Genomic DNA, 18,468 nt, shown 5'->3' with positions numbered 1-18,468 from the left:
GCCCCCAGCCAGTGGGCACAAGTTAAATAGTAAGTACACTAAAGGGACTCCATTGATGAAGGAAAGATAGCAAAGGAAACAGGTCTCTCCGGCTGAGAGAAGCCCAGGGTTAGGGTACACAGAGACTACAGGAGCAGCCCACTACAGGGTCAGGATATTAACAAGGGCAGTCAGGGGCAAGGATCAAAGCAGGGGCAGACCTGAGGCTAGGATTAGCCAAGGAGTTCAAAGTCAGTGTCAGGCCAGAGTCAACACCAAGGGTCAGAGTTCAAGTCAGGGGACAAAGTCCAAAACAGGCCAAGAGTTCAAGAACACAAGCAGTCACAGCACCCATAAGAGATCAACACTGTTACCAGGACACTTCCTGGAATGCCCCTTGGATTTATATAGGGCAGGGAGCCAATCAGGAGCCATGGGGCTGCTGCCTGTCTAACTCTTGAGGCAGAACTTCCTACGGTCTGTGTCCACAGTGAGTCATGGGAAGCAGAGCATAAGCTAGTAATAGTTGCTGCTGGGTGGCAGTCTGGGGCTGCTAACTACCTAATAGCTCTACAGACCTGGGCCCTAGACCCATAGGACATTATATGCAGGGTGGTAATGTAGGATCCTGCTAGAGAAACTATAAAATACAGCATGTAAGTAGAGAAGAAAAGACTTCAGTAGCCCGTGAAGGGAGGAGAACTATTCAGTTTTGTTAAAATTTATTTAGAATACCCCAAAAGGGATGTGAACTCAGGTGACTTAGCCAGAAGGCTAGGCCACAGAAGACCACTGGCAGGAGGTGCTACAGCAGAAGATAAAGGCAACATTCTGCACCAATGCAAGGGGGCACTCAGAGCCCCACCACATTGCTATTCAGATACATGGCCAACTCATCAGCTGCTGAACATTGCTGTAGTTCCATGAAGTGAATACTGATTTACACCAGCTGAGTATCTAATCCATTATTTCAATCGTAAGGAAGAACTTTTATTGAGCTCACATGAGCTTGCCATTTTCAGAGTCAGATAACAGTGGCACTGAAAAGAAGCAGTATAAAAGCTCATTCCAGAATTTAAATGGTCGTTGAAGGAAGATTTTGTGCCACTTTTAACAGTACATTCTGAAAATATAACCTAGTTATGCAGGCACTGGTAGACACATAGTATAATAGTTTTGTATACATTTTCTGTGTCCAAGAGCCATACACCACAAGAAATCAGTTGATTATAAATATATATATATGGGAATCATATACTGTGACTTGGAAAGGTTCATTTTAACTCATTCAAACATTCATCACATGACATCCACTGGAGATTCAGACCAGCATTTTCAAGTGGCCTAAGATTTAGGCACCTAACTTCCTATAACTTTCAACAAAAAATAAACAAATAATGAAAAATATTTATGATTATTATTAATTATTATTATTATTAGACAGAAACAAGAAATCAGCATCCTGACATTACTGGAAAATGTATCTAAACAAGTAAATTCAGTGGATAAACAACCAAAGAAGATAAATTGGAAATCAAAGATTTCTGTCAGAGACCAAGATGCAGTATAGAGAGTAAGATACATCCTGTCCAGAATTAGACCAAGTATAAATTTCAGAAAAGGCCATGAACTTGAGAGGGGAAAAAGAAAGACATTCTAAAATTGTCCAAAGGCTCAACCCTTATCGTTCCAGAATTTCTGTGTAAACAGGACACCTAACTCTCTCAGGCACTTTTGGAAATGCTAGCTAAAATTCCTTCCTCAATTTGGTTATATCACTGCAAAAGCCCTCATTAGCATTTTGCCTTCCAGGGACTGCTAGGTATGATCTGATGCTCACTTGACTCTAAGGCTACCGTTTATGCAGCTCTTGTTTCACATGAGAAATCTTGCTTCATACAAAATTGTCCCATTGACAACATACGGGATTATTTTTGTGAGAAAGGGTTGTAGGATTAGGCCCATAATTATGTCCAGGATACTACGGTGATGGACACCTTATAAATGTCATAAATAGATTAGATTAGAGGGCAGATGCAGATGAACGCTTTGCGATCAAGGCATATCCAGGATGGCATTCCTCACACTCACTCCTTCTCATCCAATGGCCTGTATACATCTCATGTTCAAGACTGGTCACAGTTCTGGTTGGCAGAACATCATTTGCAGTGTGGTGACTTTTAAAGTTATCCTTACATTTCTCCTGCACTCTTTTTCTTGTCACAATTTGCATTATATTTCCATGACTGTTGCAGGGTTTCACTGATCGCTAAGTAAAGGCCAATCTGTGCAATTTTATTTTTGATTTAGGAATTGTGATCAAGTTCCTCCTCTACCTTGGTGGGTCCTGCACTTAATGGCAGATTTTGCTAGCCTCAGAGATCTTCCCGTGTTGAATCAGGAGTTAGGAGGTTTTGGGGGGAACCCGGGCCCACCCTCTACCCCAGGTTCCAGCCCAGGGCCCTGTGGACTGCAGCTGTCTAGAGTGCCTCCTGTAACAGCTACACGACAGCTACAATTCCCTTGGCTACTTCCCCATGGCCTCCTCCCAACACCTTCTTTGTCCTCACCACAGGACCTTCCTCCTGATGTCTGTTAACGCTTGTACTCCTCAGTCCTCCAGCAGCACATCCTCTCACTCCCAGCTCCTTACACACCCCTCACTAACTGGAGTAAGAGCCTTTTTATACCAGGTGTCCTGATTAGCCTTAATTAATTCTAGTAAGTTCCTAATTGGCTATGGGTGTCCTAATTAGCCTGCCTGCCTTAATTAGTTCTAGAAAATTTCTGAGTGTTCTGGAATAGTCCCTGTTATCTTACCCAGGGAAAAGGGACCTGCTTAACCCGAAGCTAATGTATCTACCTTACCACTCTTTTGTACCCATCTGGCCTGATCTTGTCACAGAATATATTCTATTTGCATTTTAGAGAGATTAAAATATTTCCAACCATTCTCACATCTCAGACACTGATGCCTTTTCCTTAAGGCAGGGAAGCTGCTCAGCTGAGACTTCAAGTTTTATGTTGTGTTTATTAAAATTACTTTGCACTTTGTGCCTCTCATCCAAGAATCTCAAAGCATTTTGCAATTGTTAATTTGCTAAGCCTCACAATAGCCCTGTTTAGATAAATATTTTAATTACCAATGATAAAGTTTGGGGGTGGAATCCTAGCCCTCTTGATGTTTTACCCCTGATGACAGGTGGCCAGGATCTCATATAGGTAACTAAGGCAGAGAGTGGTGTATTGATTGATGTGCCCAAAGACACAGTGAGTGAACAGCACAGCAAAGAATCCAGATTTCCAGTCTTCTTTTGTAATCACAAAATAATGTTCCATCCTCAAACTTTTTCTGTTTAGCATATAGTGCTCATAAAAAATGCTGGACAGACGACCAAGCTCATGTTTCCATTATGAATCCCAATGTCAGGGGTTGATTGTACCCATAAAAATTCACTCAGGGCTAAAAATAGCATTATAAAATCTGGGGAATAATCTTCTATTTAATAAGTTTTCAAAACACTCAGTTCAAGTTATAGGCATGAAAAATATTTCTTCAGAAAAAGCCACCCATAGGAGTTTACTAATTCAAAAGCTTCCTTTCACACTTGTATAATTTTGCAGATTCCTAGACCTGACCACAGGCTAACCATCCCTCTAAATCTAAATGACTGAGTTAATATTTGGTATTAAGAAAACTCCAAAAATGTGTATCAATATATTTGAGTATATGCATACTTCTCTTGTTCTCTTTTTATTACCACAAGAGCAGAGACATTAGACATAACTGAGAATTGCTAAGCATCTTAGCTGCATCCACAGCACAAGGAGATGGGCTCGCTAATTGTCAGTTTCACAGGTTTTTAGCTATACAAGGTCTTTATTATTTTTAACGAGAGTCATAAGGCTAAATCTCTGAGCTTTTTAAAACTTTAAAGCATCTTTGTAGTTTTAAGACCCATCCCTGGGGAAGCATGGGAAGATATTTTGTTTCAAGCACAAATCCTTCCTCCCAAAACTCCAGAGCATGTCGCTTCGCATGTTCAGCCAGTCAATTCTGCTGGCAGTGTGTAAGGTGGCAAATACCTGACCAGTGCCTTCTCTCCTTCGGGGTGTTCTGTGCCCCAGGGGTGCTAAATTCCTATGCTTTGGGGAATACAGGAACTGCAATTGCACCCTACTGTGTGGGCCCAGAGCAAAGGAGTCTTTCTGCTTTGCACTGTATCTGAGTATTGCAGTCCATAAGGTATGTGACATGTAATGTTCACAGACTCTCTAATACAGGGCCGTATCAGATGCAATGCACAATACAGGGCACAATGGGAATTTAATAGAAAATACTGACTTTGGCATAGACTTTTTTGAACTATTCACTAGAACCAAATAAAGAATTCCATCTCTGCTAAAAAATTCTACAAGACAGTTCCAAAAACCTATTGAAAGAATCTCACTGGCTATTATACTGTATAGACATATAGAGTAATACCTATAGGAATCCTATTAGTTTCATGCCTATTAAATTCTATTGGACTTTTCCATAAGAATAGCTAGTGGAAAGGATATTGCAGACACAGTCAAAAGAAAGCTCAGCAATACATTTTTATTTTTACTATACATTAATTTCTATAGAGTTCCTGTTTTTCAAATTACGAATTATGGACAGGCCTCTTCAAAAAGTTACCTAACTCCCACTGAAAGTCAATGGGAGCTGGATGTCAAACTCCTTCAGGCACTTTTGAAAATCCCACCATACAGACATATTATATGTAAAGGTAAATTAATCCAGCATCAAAATGCAGCTAATTCTGTGTCAGAACACAGCTTCAGAATAGAACAGCTTCGGTAACAGAACAGTGTAGAGACCACGCATGGGAAAGAATTCCTTATCCAACTGTAGCAACATGGGAATTTAGGAAGATAAGCTAAACAATATTCTACTGAAATCCAGCCAGGACACCATGTCAGTTGCCCCTGCTCTTCCAAAGAAATGCCTGGGGATCTTTAATCACCACCACTGATCAGGAAACCTTTAATATCTCATCTGAAAGATGGTACCCTAGCAGCATAGCTCCTCCTGATGCCATTCTGGGAAATGGTTCAGTTCTGACTCAGAGGGAAAACTGACACCAATACCACTTCCCACAGCATCATGATTTTTTTTTCACAGATAATAAGGACAGAAGGAATCATGATGATCATTTAGCCTGACCTCCTGCATAACACATGCCATGAAACTTCAGTCTGTTATTCCTGCATCAAAACGAAGCCAACAATCTCTGGTTTAACTAGAACATCTCTCTCAGAAAGGAATCCAATCTTGATTTAAAGACCAAGTGATGGAGAACTCACCATGTCTCTTGCTAGGCTTTTCCAGTGTTAATTATCCTCACTTAACAATTCACTCTTTATTTCACTTGAATGTATCTGGCTTCCGTGTCTAACCATTGGACCTTGTTATGCCTCTGTCTGCTACATTTCCTGGAGGTCTCCAGGTCTGTTCCTGCTTAGCTTGTGAGATTAAGGCCACATCATCTGAAATAGGAAGGCAGTAGGATTTGCAAGTGGCCACACATTTGACTGGCTCCCCACTTGCCAATAGTATAAGAACATAAGAATGGCCCTACTGGGTCAGACTAAGGGTCCATCTAGCCTAAGATCCTGTCTTCTGTCAGTGGCCAGTGCCAGGTGCTCCAGAGGGAATGAGCAGAACAGGTAATCATCAAGTGATCCATCCCCTGTTGCTTGTTCCCAGATTCTGGCAAACAGAGGCTAGGGTATCCCTTGGGAAGGCTCTGTCCAATACTCACTGAAGTCAATGGAAGATTTTAGTTAATTTAACTAGACTTTGGATCAAGCTCTGAGTTAAGTTCTCAGAGGTCATAGGTGGTTGGCTCAGAAGCTGGGGCCTGAGTGCATACAGGGGAGTTGTTCACCCACCACATTAAACGTGTCTTACAGGCCAGAGCCATGCTACCAGACCAGGCAAAATATTCCAAGGCCCAAACCCCTTAGGTGTTGCACACCCTTATCTCAGAACTTTAGGCACCAATCTTTCAATGATTTATGCACATGCTTAAGTTTATCCAACATGAGTAGTTCTATTAATAAGTCTTTGCAGGATCAGGGCCTAAGTTAGTAGGATTCCCCATGAGATTTAGGATCACGTTCCTGATAGAATCCTGGCATTTGTCTTTGTCCACAAGCACACTTCTTCTTCTGCCTGTAACTCACCCAATCCAAGAGAAGTGCTGGCAGTCATTCTGCGGCAGCGGCTTCCACCTTCATTACTAAGATTTCCTCATAATCATTGCAATTTTATTCCTATAGGAATATGTGTGTGAAGTCAATACATTTTACACCCAAAATCTAGATGGAAAGAGATGTAACGGGGGGCAGAGGGGAGGGATGTGTTTGCACACTCTACAATCTTTTCAAAATGTTTAGCTTCAGAGCATGGGGGGTTTATGCTAAGAGTTGTAAAATCATATTAGTACACAGCCCTAGTTACTTATTGAACTGGAAAACAGCCATGAGGTATCTAATCCATCCCTCTGCTAATGCAGGATTGTTCCATAAACTCTATGTCTAGTGTTTTATCTAGTCTAGTATTACAATAGATGGAATAAAAGTTGCACTCAGTTTTCAATTTTATAGGATTTACTGAAGTCCAAGGAGACTTGTGACCTCTCAGCAGTATTAAGCTCCCAAATACCCTTATACAAAACTAAGGGGAAATAGGCTGTAATTTGTTTCCCTACATGATGTCTTCTCATACCTCACTCTTTCTCTCAGATCATTTGTCAAGGGTTTGCTGATCTCTTCTTATTAGTTAAAGGGGCTACAACAAGACTAACAAGAATGTTTGACCAACCATGTAATGTCATGAGTCATGGGTTTCATTTAGTTCCAACAGATTTTCAGTATGACCTTGAAACCTTCTAACACAATACACCAGACCAGGCCATGAGTATCAGAAAAGGGTGCCTGACAAATCCTAACAAACAATAACTTAATCAGTCCAGCAACTATCTGCACTCTGTGTGTGTGGAAAGCCTGGTACAGAGCCAGCTTGGTTTATATTTCTATCTCTAAGAAAACTGGGCAGAACCGAAAGCTTTGCCTTATGGGGAAGCCCTGTACAATTTGTTAGAAAATGGGAACCTTGCTATGGTTTTTCATTTTTAAACCATCCTGTAGAATGTATTAGTGAAGTCTAGTGCTGTGACAGAATTCTATATGATTACAACCCCCTCCTCCAACCCCCCTAGACAGGATCTCATTCTCTATTAAATCTAAGTGTATAGAGTAATTTCTATAGACATTTAATAGGTTTCTATTAAACTTTGACCATTGCCAGTTGCTGTCTAAAGATAGGCAGAATGTTTCTTTTTTTCTTTTTCTTGAAATGAAGTATCCGGCATTTAAAGTTGAACCATCCTGTTCTGTGGCTCACCTTCCCCTGCAAGCTTGTGAATGGGCGGGGGGGGGCGGGGGCAACTAGTCCCAGGATCTGGGCGAGCGGCCCCTTTAAGCTCAGGGTGAAGTTTGCTTAAGTAGAGAGGATCTTTTGAAGCTTCCTTGCACAGAGGGAGGGAGGGGAGAGGCTCTAAAATCCCTGCCATGGAAAGTGCTCGTTTCCCTAACGCACTGACTTTCCTGCCTCCCTTAGACAGCCCCGCCCCCACCCCCACCCCAAATCAAACAAACTCCACCCCAAACTTTTGTCAATCACCACTTGTGTGCCAGGCAGAAGCGAGGGGGGCGCAGAGAAAGGAGAGGGTGGGAGGGGAAGGCGGATCTCCGAGGCTCTGGCTACATTCCTGCTCCTGCAGGCAGCAGCCCCGCTGCCGGCGGCTCTGCGGGGGTCATTTAAGAGCATCCTCCGAGGCGTTAGGTCCACCTCCAGCTCACCGGGCTCCCGGCTTTCAGCCCTTCGCAGAGCAGCTGCAAGACGAGGAAAGTAGGTGGCAGAGGCCCCTCGTCTCTCTCCCCCCTCGGCAGGGCAACATCAGACCCTGGGCAGCTCTTCCCCTGGACTCTCCATCAGCTCCTGGCTTGACCTCCCCGCCCCGGCTCATTTGGGGGGGCGGGGGTTATAGGACCCAGAAATCCCCAGCGTCAAGGCTCCTGGAGTGAAGGAAGAGGCTGAATCCCAAGTGGGCTTTGCCGGTGGGGGCCGATGGCACCGGGACTGTTACTGAGTCACGGGGGGTGAGATCCCTGCCTCTCCGCCCTCGCCAGCCCAGCCAAAGCCCCTCGCCTGTTTCCAGGGGGAGCCACTTGAGTCTCCAGCTGCTGCTGCTGAAACTGACCTGCCCTCCAGCTTCTGCCTTCTCAGCAGGTTTGTTCCCTTCTCTCCCCTCCGCCCGTAGCCGGCCAGGGACCAAGGGGGTGTTTAGGCTGGACCGAGAGAGGGCAGGGAGCTGTGGCACAGACAGACACACCTAACGGGGCCCGTTTGCCATCCCCCCACCTGCCTCCCCGCTGCTGATGCTCGCTCGCCACTTGGCCGGGGACTGGCTCCCAGGTCTCCCGGAGATGGCATGCCCTTCGCTTTCCCCCTTTCCCCCACGACGCATAGGGCTGGCTTGTCCGTGTCCCCGAACAGGGCTGGATGGGGCTCAGCGGCTAGAGGAGTCGGCAAACGTCTCCCCTCTGGCCCCAGGCTACCCCGCTAAAGTTAGTCCTTGAACTAAACTTTCACCCTGCTTTTGGGTGAGGGCTGAAAACGCTGCAAACCAATACAGGGTTCTCTTATATCCAGTCGCCTATAGGAGTATTGTGGGCTTTAACCATTACAAGCCAGGGCTGCATCAAACCAGCTTTTATTAAAATTGGTTGCCATTGTAAGAAAACAAGCCTAATGCAGTGCCTAGGAAATCTCCCTCCCCCCCGCCCCCCCGCTGTACTTTGTCGATGAGAAAGTGGTGCATTTTTATGTTACAAAAAGGACAGACAGCCATTCCATCGGTGACTGACATTTCTTAAACTAACTGCAATTTGCATCTTGTGCTCACTAATCAGATTAAACTTCTAGGAGACAGTTTATCTGAACATATTTGGTGTCTAGTTGCATGTAATAATATTGGTTCTGTCACCGATCTTTAAAAATATATTCGAATTTTCTTTGAACATTCCTGCTTTGTTTCAATAATAGAAAGTGTGGACCCATGCCCTGTCATTTTTAGCTATTACATGGGATTTATTGGAAATCAAAAGACATGAAAATACGTCTTTGTTTTCTGCCTTATTTCAGTCTTATGTAATGCTAATTAAAGATGGGGTTCTCACTGATGAATACCAATAACAGATAATAAAAAGGTTAATTTTAATTGCAGTTAAGTAGATCAGAATATTTTCAACTGAGCTATTGCTCAAAAATAAAGGAAATATGTTTATTGCTAAAAGTATCTGTATTTGGGTTTATTGTAACAAGGAGTCTGAAGTTTAAAGAGATTAAAATCCATCTAATTTCCATTATTAATTCCCCTCTTTCATTGTATTATTTAACATTTCTTTTTTAAAGCAAGATGGGGTTTAAAGAAATGACCTTTTGAAATGGAAGGGTTTCTGAGTTCTTTCCCGTCTAGCTAACAATCAGAGTGCTCCCGAGATTGCAAGAGGAGTAACGGTGCTCCATTTACAAATATTTTTTGCTCAAATAACTAGACAGCACCCCAAAAAAGTCAGAGTATTTAAAATGCCCACATTTTGCCCGTTCCAGTGATCTGAGGCATGGTACTGTTGCTCTGAGTACTGGCATGTTATACTGAGACTAAATTGCAATTTTTTCCATTTTAAACAAGTTTTTAGAAAGTGTTTATCTTAGAAAACGTCCTGTGAGATCTGAAACGTCCTGTGAGACCTTGAGGGAAAAAATTATGACAAACTTTTGTTTCTAAAATGAAATTTTATTTCTTGTTCCCAAGAAGAAATTTAAATTCTATTTTGCTATTGTGTAAAGAGCACCCTTTAAAAGTTACATTAGGCTTTTGAATGTTCTCAGATGCATTTTAAATTATTTAGGATGAGGCTATACAGTACCAGACAGAGGTCAATGATGAGTAGACAGAGTGGTTGTACTGTTTTGAATGGGGAGGGTTGATGGTCATGCTTCTGGTGTTGTTTTGAGGATTGAGAGTGGAAGAAATTATAGAATAAGAGAGATAAACATATATAATAGATCAAATCATCCAAATTATCAGCCCCTTGTTATAGCATCCCAAGTCAGAAAGAATAGTTCTACCTGGAAGATGTTTTAAAAGTGGTATTGATCAGTACATGACTTAAAATGATTACTCTGTAGCTTGTATAAGCATTTTGTTTAGTTTCTTCAATGAGAATTTGAAAAACAGTATTTTAAGGTGAACGTGTGTTGTTTTTTTTTCAGTGCTTCTCCATTCCTCTAAATTGTCCTTAATTTTTTAATTTAGATGTATAGTAAATCTTTCTGCTTTGAAAATGCGTCACTGAAACCTTGTGAAATCTGGGTCCAGGGTTCAATTTTTGATAAGTCATCTGAAGATCACTTATCTAAAGAGGTCAAATGACTTGAACATATTTTTAAAAGTTTATATAATTGTTTAAATTGCCAGTGGTGAATTACTTTTCAAACTCTCATAAGGAAAACAAATACTGAGACTGTTTTTAAAAACCCACATGAATAACACTGTAAATTATTCCCAACTGTCCTTTTAACGAGACAATTTTCTTTATTGTGCTTCACATGTTTATTAATTTATTGTTCCAGATTGGATTTTTTTTTAAAAAGACTCATGTTAATTACAATTTGATCAGTTTCCTCTTTTCACTCTAAGGAGACTGACAGTCTTGAAAAAGTCAGACAAAAGGCGCTCTGGCACCATTAGTGCAGCTTTCAGGGTAAGGCATACTTGATGACTATGCTCCATGCTAACAGGGTATTGATATTAAAGATCTGCATGAATAAAGACTGGCATGTTATTTGCATATTGTACCTTCAGCATAAAACTGGAGAATGCAGGGGTTATTAAGACAGGTTTCAAGGTAACGGTAAGAGTTAACTCCTGAACAATCAATTTTATGGAGTCCCAAAATATGAGGAATTGGGGGATGAATTGATTAGGGGTGAAATCCTGAATCTACTGAAATAAATGGGAATGCACATTAAAGCGTTAACATATATTCAAGGTTCAGATTACTCTTACCATGGCAAAGCTAAGGCATTACAACCAACATTCATACTTTCTTCTTTACATACAAAAGATCTGATTCTGTCCATGGAAAAGCTTCTAAACAAACTATTTCTCTTGTGAAAGAGGGTTTTAAGAATTTAGACTTCGCAAGTTCTTTGCTTTGCAATCAGAGAAGGACTTCATAAGATGTAATACCCACTTTTCAGCTTTTATGAAAGGAAATGTGGTCCCTTTTCCAAAAATGAAGCAATTTAATCTCAAGTCTAAAATGTTTCCACTAAACAAAGCTCTGTACAGACTTTTTTTTGCTGTTGTTTTGTCTTGTCTTGTTTTCTGGCAGCATTCGATTTTTACATGTTGGTTGAAATCATATTGGAGACCTTCATTTTAAGTAGCCCCAGAGGATTTCAGCCTTAAGTCTTTTCACATTTTCTTCCCAGCAACTCAACATTCTGCCCTTTGAAGGATTTTTCTTTCGTTTTTGTTGGTAAAGATGAGGAAAAAATGGAGATTGGAGGACTTTCGATTTATCTTTTCCTGTGTGCTCTGGCTCCTTTTCATAGATGGAGGTAAATCGGAACAAATAAAACGTAAGTAAACTTCAAAAGAAAAATGCATCTATCACATTAAACTAAATGTGGGGTTTCCTGTTGTCTATCAATTGTGCGTGTCAAATAAAAATTTTATATGTAATAGAACTTTAACGACGTTTTTGCATTAAAATAAGCCTAGCGCTGAAAAAATGTGTCTGCTTGTTTTCATTTAGTAAAATCAAATCAAAATAAATTGTGGCCTATTTCCCTAAAACCATACAGTTTTCATCACATCATAAAGAACATAACACATCAAGCTGCCAAATCTGTTTTACTTCAGATATCCTGCATACAGAGTGTCCTTAATTGCATTTTAGTGACCTCTATAAATGTCTGACAGATTATCTGGATTTTGTCCCATCCATAAGTCTATTGTGCTGAGGTTTTCAGCTAGTGTAAACCTCCTCCAAGGCAGACCTGTTGTGTTCCAAAAAACCTCATATGAACTGGATTAGAGATGAAATAGTCTTTGAGAAAATTAAGGATCCAGGCACTGTCAAAAACTTGGTGCGATATATTGAAAGGAACACAAGCAAGACAAAGGAAATATTTCTAGAAACCCAATGATCCATGGGAGATGTTAACACATTTCATAAAGAGGAGTCATAGGAAGGAGTAACTAACAACACACTCCAGTATCTATAGGAAGACTATGGCTTGCTAGGAGACACCTAGTGCCTTTCGCTACCTGCATGTGCAGCTCTTTTGGCCTGTGTCTAAGCTCAGTGTTTGCACTTCAAGGAGTAGTCACAGACAGAATGTCAAATCTTTCAAACCCAGCTTCTTGTCCTAAGCAAGTGGATGCAGCAAAAAATAAATTGAATTGCTCCAAAGAAGGCATTTTCTGCTCTCCTGAGCTTATTCAGAAAAAAGAACTGTGCAAATTATCCTTGTCCAGAGCAGAGGCTGCACAGGAAAATTCAGCAACTTCTAATTGCCACTTCAGCTCATTACTTTTTCAGACACTAAGCGTCATTCACCATGCAGCTGTCTGAAGTGAAAGCAGATCACTTTACACATGCTACCAGTAATCCCTGCATCTTGCTACCTGCTTTTAGCAGACTGAATGCTAAGGACATTCCACTCTCATTCTAATATTTGGGAGCCAAGTTTTTGTGTGTTGTTTCAAGATGTGTTTGTAAGAAGGGTGATAATTTATCATGAGGCTTGACATTAACATTTGCCAAAGCAGCATCACATAAGTAGATGGCTAAATGATACCAGTTGTGTGTGCTGTTAGTTGCAAGCGGAAAACTTTACTTGTGAAATTAGAGGCCTTTGCTGAAAAATAGGCCCCTAAAATATCTTGCACACTGCTGCATAGATAAGATCAACACACTGTATCAAATAACACACCATGCTCCTGTTTGATCTGGTTCTTAAACTGTGGAACATGCCATATAAGTACAATGCACATTTCCTCATTCTGTCCTTCAACACTTCTGCTGTCCTGAGCAGAGACTGCTGCAATACCTTTGAGATTGGGAACATTTTATTTACTATGAATTAGGCTGAGGGAACTAAGCACTTTCATCTGTGACTTACACACAATTTGTACCCAAGTCTCTAGGATGTGAAAGGTTAATGAATCAACCCAGTATGAAAGCTACGACATCAGAAATCAGGGGAGTTTCCTGGCTAGAAACTGGTATCCAATATGAAGGCTTTAATTTTTAAATTGTGTTCTCAAAGAAAAGGAAAAAGTAGAATTCTTTACGAATTTCTTTGCACCTTAAACAAACTCAGCTACCTGGGGTTTACATAGAGTCCTAATTGAGATACCATAGCTACCACTGCTTTGCTGCACTGAAAGGGATTATTAATTCATAGCTCTTTCTATTCCATATTATTTTAACAGATTCAGAGACATACTGTGTGTTTCAAGATAAGAAGTACCGTGTAGGAGAAAGATGGCATCCCTACCTAGAACCCTATGGACTGGTTTATTGTGTTAACTGTCTTTGCTCAGAGGTAGGTCAATTCAGGTTTAGCTCTAGTGACTCCTTGCATGTCCTTAACTGAGTACAAGTCTTTACACTGAATTTACGTGGCAATGTGGCTCAATCCTGCTCTCCTATAGTGTCCATCTCCTATTGGCTTCCACAGCTGGGATTCGCTGCCTCAACAGAGAAGGGCAATTCTGGCAAAAATACATAGATCATGCATGCCTTTTACAGTGATGGAACAGGCAAGAGACTCCTTAACTATGCATCAGCCTTGCATAGTCTTTGCATTGAACCATGACTCATATCAACTCTGCATTCACATATGGTCCTTACCGTTTTGGATGGAAGATTAGACTGAGCCCAAGCTTGATTGTGTTGAGATCTAAATGCAACACCCAACTCTCCAGTAAGGCATTCCCATCCCACAGTAAAGAAATCTCTTCCCTCGGAGCACTGGGGGAACTAGGCTGGGATGCCACAACTTATAAAAATCCAGGAAAAGGCAGGGAGAATGAAGGAGGAGAAAAGAAGGGGTTAGGGAATAGGGAGGACTGGCTTTGACATGAAAGGAGGAGCCCTTCTGGCATGATTAGGCTCCCTTCAATTGGTGATTGATGTTTAGATACCACAGTGATAGATCCTGTAGCAACATGACAGATAGCTGGGGTCAGGGGGGTATATCAGAGGGCAGAATTTGTCCCTTAAAGTGCTTTACAGTTATTTTAAACACAAAACCCACCACGGTTCAGGGATTTGAATCACTACCACGTGACATTCCAGATGTTGTATTTGGTCTGCTATCTTTAATGCTCAATAAATTCTTTTGGACCATTTATCCCCCTGCAAATATAAAACACTGGGCCTTGTGCAGCACTTATCCTAAAGAATCTGCTACTTGACTTTCATGCCCACATACAAACAGTAGCACACAAGCTTGGCTTGGCATATGTTTTTCTCCTGCTGCTCAGAAACAAACCGAAAAGGGGGAAAAGTCTCTTTTTTAAAGTTACAGGGTTTGAGGACATGATCAGGCTCCCTTCAATTGGTGATTGATGTTTAGACACCACAGTGATAGACCCCTTGTCAACATGATAGCTGGGCGGGGAGAGCACATATCGGAGGGCAGAATTTCTCCGAGTGCTTTAAAAGGGCTATACAGAAAACCCACCATGGTTTAGGGATTTGAATCACTAACACATGTGACACTCCAGAGTTTTAAAGGTATGAGGATTTTCCATTCATTTTTGCTGACCCTCCATGAATGTTTAAAAGTTCTTCTGAATCAATGGTAAAATGCTCATTAAACTGCTTGAAGGGTGATGCCCTGTTGTAGGGGTTGGGGAAAATTTAGCATATGAAGAAGGCCTCATAGGTATTAAAGTTCCACGCAAACCCATTCATCATAAGATTCATGTAGGGAAAATCCTGTTTCCACAAACACACATGGACTGAATGACAACAGAACTGGTGCAAAGGGATATAGGAGGGGTGGAAGTAGGGTAGAAGACCATGTCCACTGTATGAAGAAGGCTACGCAGGATCTTTCATGAGGCTGTTACAACATTTCTGACATGGCTTAATAGAGGGTAGGTGCACCACCAAGCAGAGCCCAGAAGTGACTCCCTGCACCTCAGTGGATCTGGGACTACCTGGATCCACCAGCCAATTCCCTCCTCCCCCTCTTTGCCGGGGTGCAAAAGAAGCTATGGAGTGGAAGCATGGCCACTCTGCAGTCTGGATGGGAGGATTTCCTGTGGACATCCCCAGTGCTCATCCATTTACTCCAGCTTCATGCTTGGACAAAGATTTAGCTCCAAGAAATGCCATTTGAATGTTGACCTATAGTGAGAAGGCTCTTATTTTAAGGGGGAAATTACAGCAGTAAATTAGTAGTAATTGGTATTTCACATGTTACAGTGATTGCATGTTCCTGTTTAAAAGCAAAAGCTTCCAGGTTCAAAGTAAAGCAAGTACCTAAAGAGAACTCATTATCTTCCACAAGGCAGGGATAGGTAGAGTTAGAATTGCACATAGACTGCTAGCTTCAGCTAAGCAAAGTGTTTATAAACTTCCAGATCATTATTCTATTCTGAAAACTAACTCTATAAACAGGGCACCTTCTTACTCAATAGAGCTGCTCCTTGAGTGTGTTCAGCATCAGATCTGCAGCCATCAGTGACTAAAAAAGTTTACTACTTTTTAAGCAGTGCAGGCACAGCTAAGACAGAGGGAGCTGAATTCTATTCTTCCTTGTTTATCATAGTCAGAATTGCTTACTAAGTTCTAATTAGTTACAACAGCGTAAACCCACTGAAGGCAATGGTGTCTCTGAGGATAGCACTTGGCCTGCAGGACATATTATGTTAACGATGCACAAAAAGGAAGGAATCTAGCTTGGTTTTCAGAACTCAGGTTGTGTTTGCATGGCTAGTAATTCAAAACCCTATTTTTTGTTGATGTAAATAGGCAAAACTCGATTGAAACCAATGGAGGCAGGCCCATTTACATCAGCAGAGAATTTAACATTTATACTGTCGCAATGCCTATGAACCAATCGGTCTGGGGTCCCATCAAGCAGACCTGTAGTAAATGACAGTCACTGTGCCCCAAAGAGTTTACAACAAAAAGATTGGCCCGGTTTTTGCAACCCCAGTGCATCCAATCTATAATCTTGAGACACGTTTCAGAGTCATTTTTCAGAGTGGAATTGCACTTTATGATAACGACAAGGATTGCTTGTGTATAGTGACGGGACCGTATCAAGACATTCTATGCATGTTATGGTATGATGGGATAGCTTAATTTTGGCAATTGATCTTTGATTATCAGCAGATAAGTATGCCCAGTGGTCGATGATAGGATGTTGGATGGGATGGGATCTGAGTTACTGCAGAGAATTCTTTCCTGAGTGCTGGCTGGTGAGTCTTGCCCACATGCTCAGGGTTTAGCTGATCACCATATTTGGGGTCGGGAAGGAATTTTCCTCTGGGGCAGATTGGCAGAGGCCCTGGAGGTTTTTTGCCTTCCTCTGCAGCGTGGGGCATGGGTCACTTGCTGGTGGATTCTCTGCAGCTTGAGGTCTTCAAACCACAATTTGAAGACTTCAATAACTCGGACATAGGTTAGGGGTTTGTTATAGAAGTGGATGGGTAGGGTTCTGTGGCCTGCTTTGTGCAGGAGGTCAGACTAGATGATCATATTGGTCCCTTCTGACCCTAAAGTCTATGAATCTATGTTGGAGCCCAATCAAATGGAAACTGATTGGCTGGGCCAGTCTCATAGTATTCTGATGGCCCATGTGAAGTTGAAATGGATTTATTTCATGCTACATAAGAAACTACAATCATTCACAAATGTAGCACAGCATCAATGTTCATGTTGAAGAGTCTTTCTTATTTACAAACATTAACAGCTTTCATAGCTAACTTAAGGGTATGAATTAGGGCTGGGAAGTGGATATCTGAAATAGTCTTTTCTGGTGTAACATGTCTAGTCTTTTCTGGTGTAACATGGATGGTTTATAGACATTGGAGACTGAATATTCCCTGTGCTTTAATTATAAATCAAACCTAGATATGGTCAAACAGAATATTACATGAATTATGATTAATGAATCCTATTCCCAAATCCTGCTCATAGTTCTTAGAAAAATAACTATTTTCCAACTGGTTTCCTTTGCCTATTGGGGAATCAATACAATGAGAACAAAGGGCTCTCTGCAGGTTTAGAAGAATTAAAAATTACAGACTCTATGATCTCTTGTGATCTCACATGAAGCCTCAGCAGGGGGTGCCTCAGAGACCTGTCATCCATCATATATTTCTTAGCCTTGGAAAAGCAGTTTCTAAGTATAATTTGGCTCAAAAGACACTTGAATACACAAGTGAAAATTGTTGCAATCCCATTTCTAGATGCTCCCTTTGATTTGAAAGCATTTATGCTATTTTGTGGATTTATTCCACATTCTAATTTCAGCTACTGCAGTGTAAATCTGGAATCAGTGGAGTTACCCCAGCCTTACACTGGTGTAACGGAGATCAGAATCTGGCCCATAACAACAGTCTTCAGCACAATACCTAGATGCAGAATAGAGGGCACAATACCCAATCCATGCATTTAATTGTTGCATTCCTTCCCCAGAATGGGAACGTATTATGCAGCAGAATAAGATGTCCAAGCCTACGCTGCCCTACCCCAGTGCATGTGCCACAGCTGTGCTGCCCACGATGCCCAGGTAATGAACGTTTGCAGAATCATAATTGCTCTTGAATGTACTCTATTATTTTGGCCTGTAGGAAACAGGGAACTTCCACAACTAGGAAACTGATGAAAAGCTTTCATGCAGAAAACCCCAGTATACACTCCTTTTATAATAGGAGGGAGACTTGTTCTATGTTATAATGATCTATGGGGGAGGGATAGCTCAGTGGTTTGAGCATTGGTCCGCTAAACCTAGGGTTGTGAGTTCAATACTTAAGGGGGCCATTTGGGGATTGGTCCTGCTTTGAGCAGGGGGTTGGACTAGATGATCTCTTGAGGTCCCTTCCAACTCTGATATTCTATGAAATAATAAGCCCTAGTATTTCCTATGGTGGTTTCTTCTGGGATTTCTTTGTAATGCTTAGCATGACCATGGAGCTAAGATTTATTTTTTAAAGTGGTCACTTACAGATTCTGCAGCATTACTAAGTAGTTGTTCCAAAATGCTATGACCAATGTGCAATTGTACAACATCACTGTATAATTGGAGTCCTACCTCTCATATCCTAGTATAGC

The 18,468-nt window shown here is 41.4% G+C and overlaps 1 protein-coding gene across 2 annotated transcripts in view; it reads left to right on the top strand.

The window, feature by feature from the left end:
- Positions 1 to 7,747: 7,747 nt before the first annotated feature.
- The window catches only part of CHRDL1 (chordin like 1), a 57,544-nt gene continuing 46,823 nt past the window's right edge, over positions 7,748 to 18,468 (top strand). Inside the window, exons 1-5 of one of the 2 annotated variants that reach the window (XM_050965166.1) lie at positions 7,748 to 8,320; positions 10,797 to 10,860; positions 11,594 to 11,743; positions 13,605 to 13,717; positions 17,833 to 17,926. In XM_050965166.1, coding sequence (XP_050821123.1) covers positions 11,647 to 11,743; positions 13,605 to 13,717; positions 17,833 to 17,926 — 304 coding nt within the window. In that variant the 5' untranslated portion in view covers positions 7,748 to 8,320; positions 10,797 to 10,860; positions 11,594 to 11,646. The remainder of the gene's footprint in view (positions 8,321 to 10,796; positions 10,861 to 11,593; positions 11,744 to 13,604; positions 13,718 to 17,832; positions 17,927 to 18,468) is intronic. The other variant, XM_050965165.1, reaches the window with a different exon arrangement.

This window comes from Gopherus flavomarginatus, chromosome 8 (assembly GCF_025201925.1).
Source record: "Gopherus flavomarginatus isolate rGopFla2 chromosome 8, rGopFla2.mat.asm, whole genome shotgun sequence".
Lineage (NCBI taxonomy): Eukaryota > Metazoa > Chordata > Testudines > Testudinidae > Gopherus > Gopherus flavomarginatus.
This window is presented reverse-complemented; position numbering and strand designations above follow the sequence as displayed.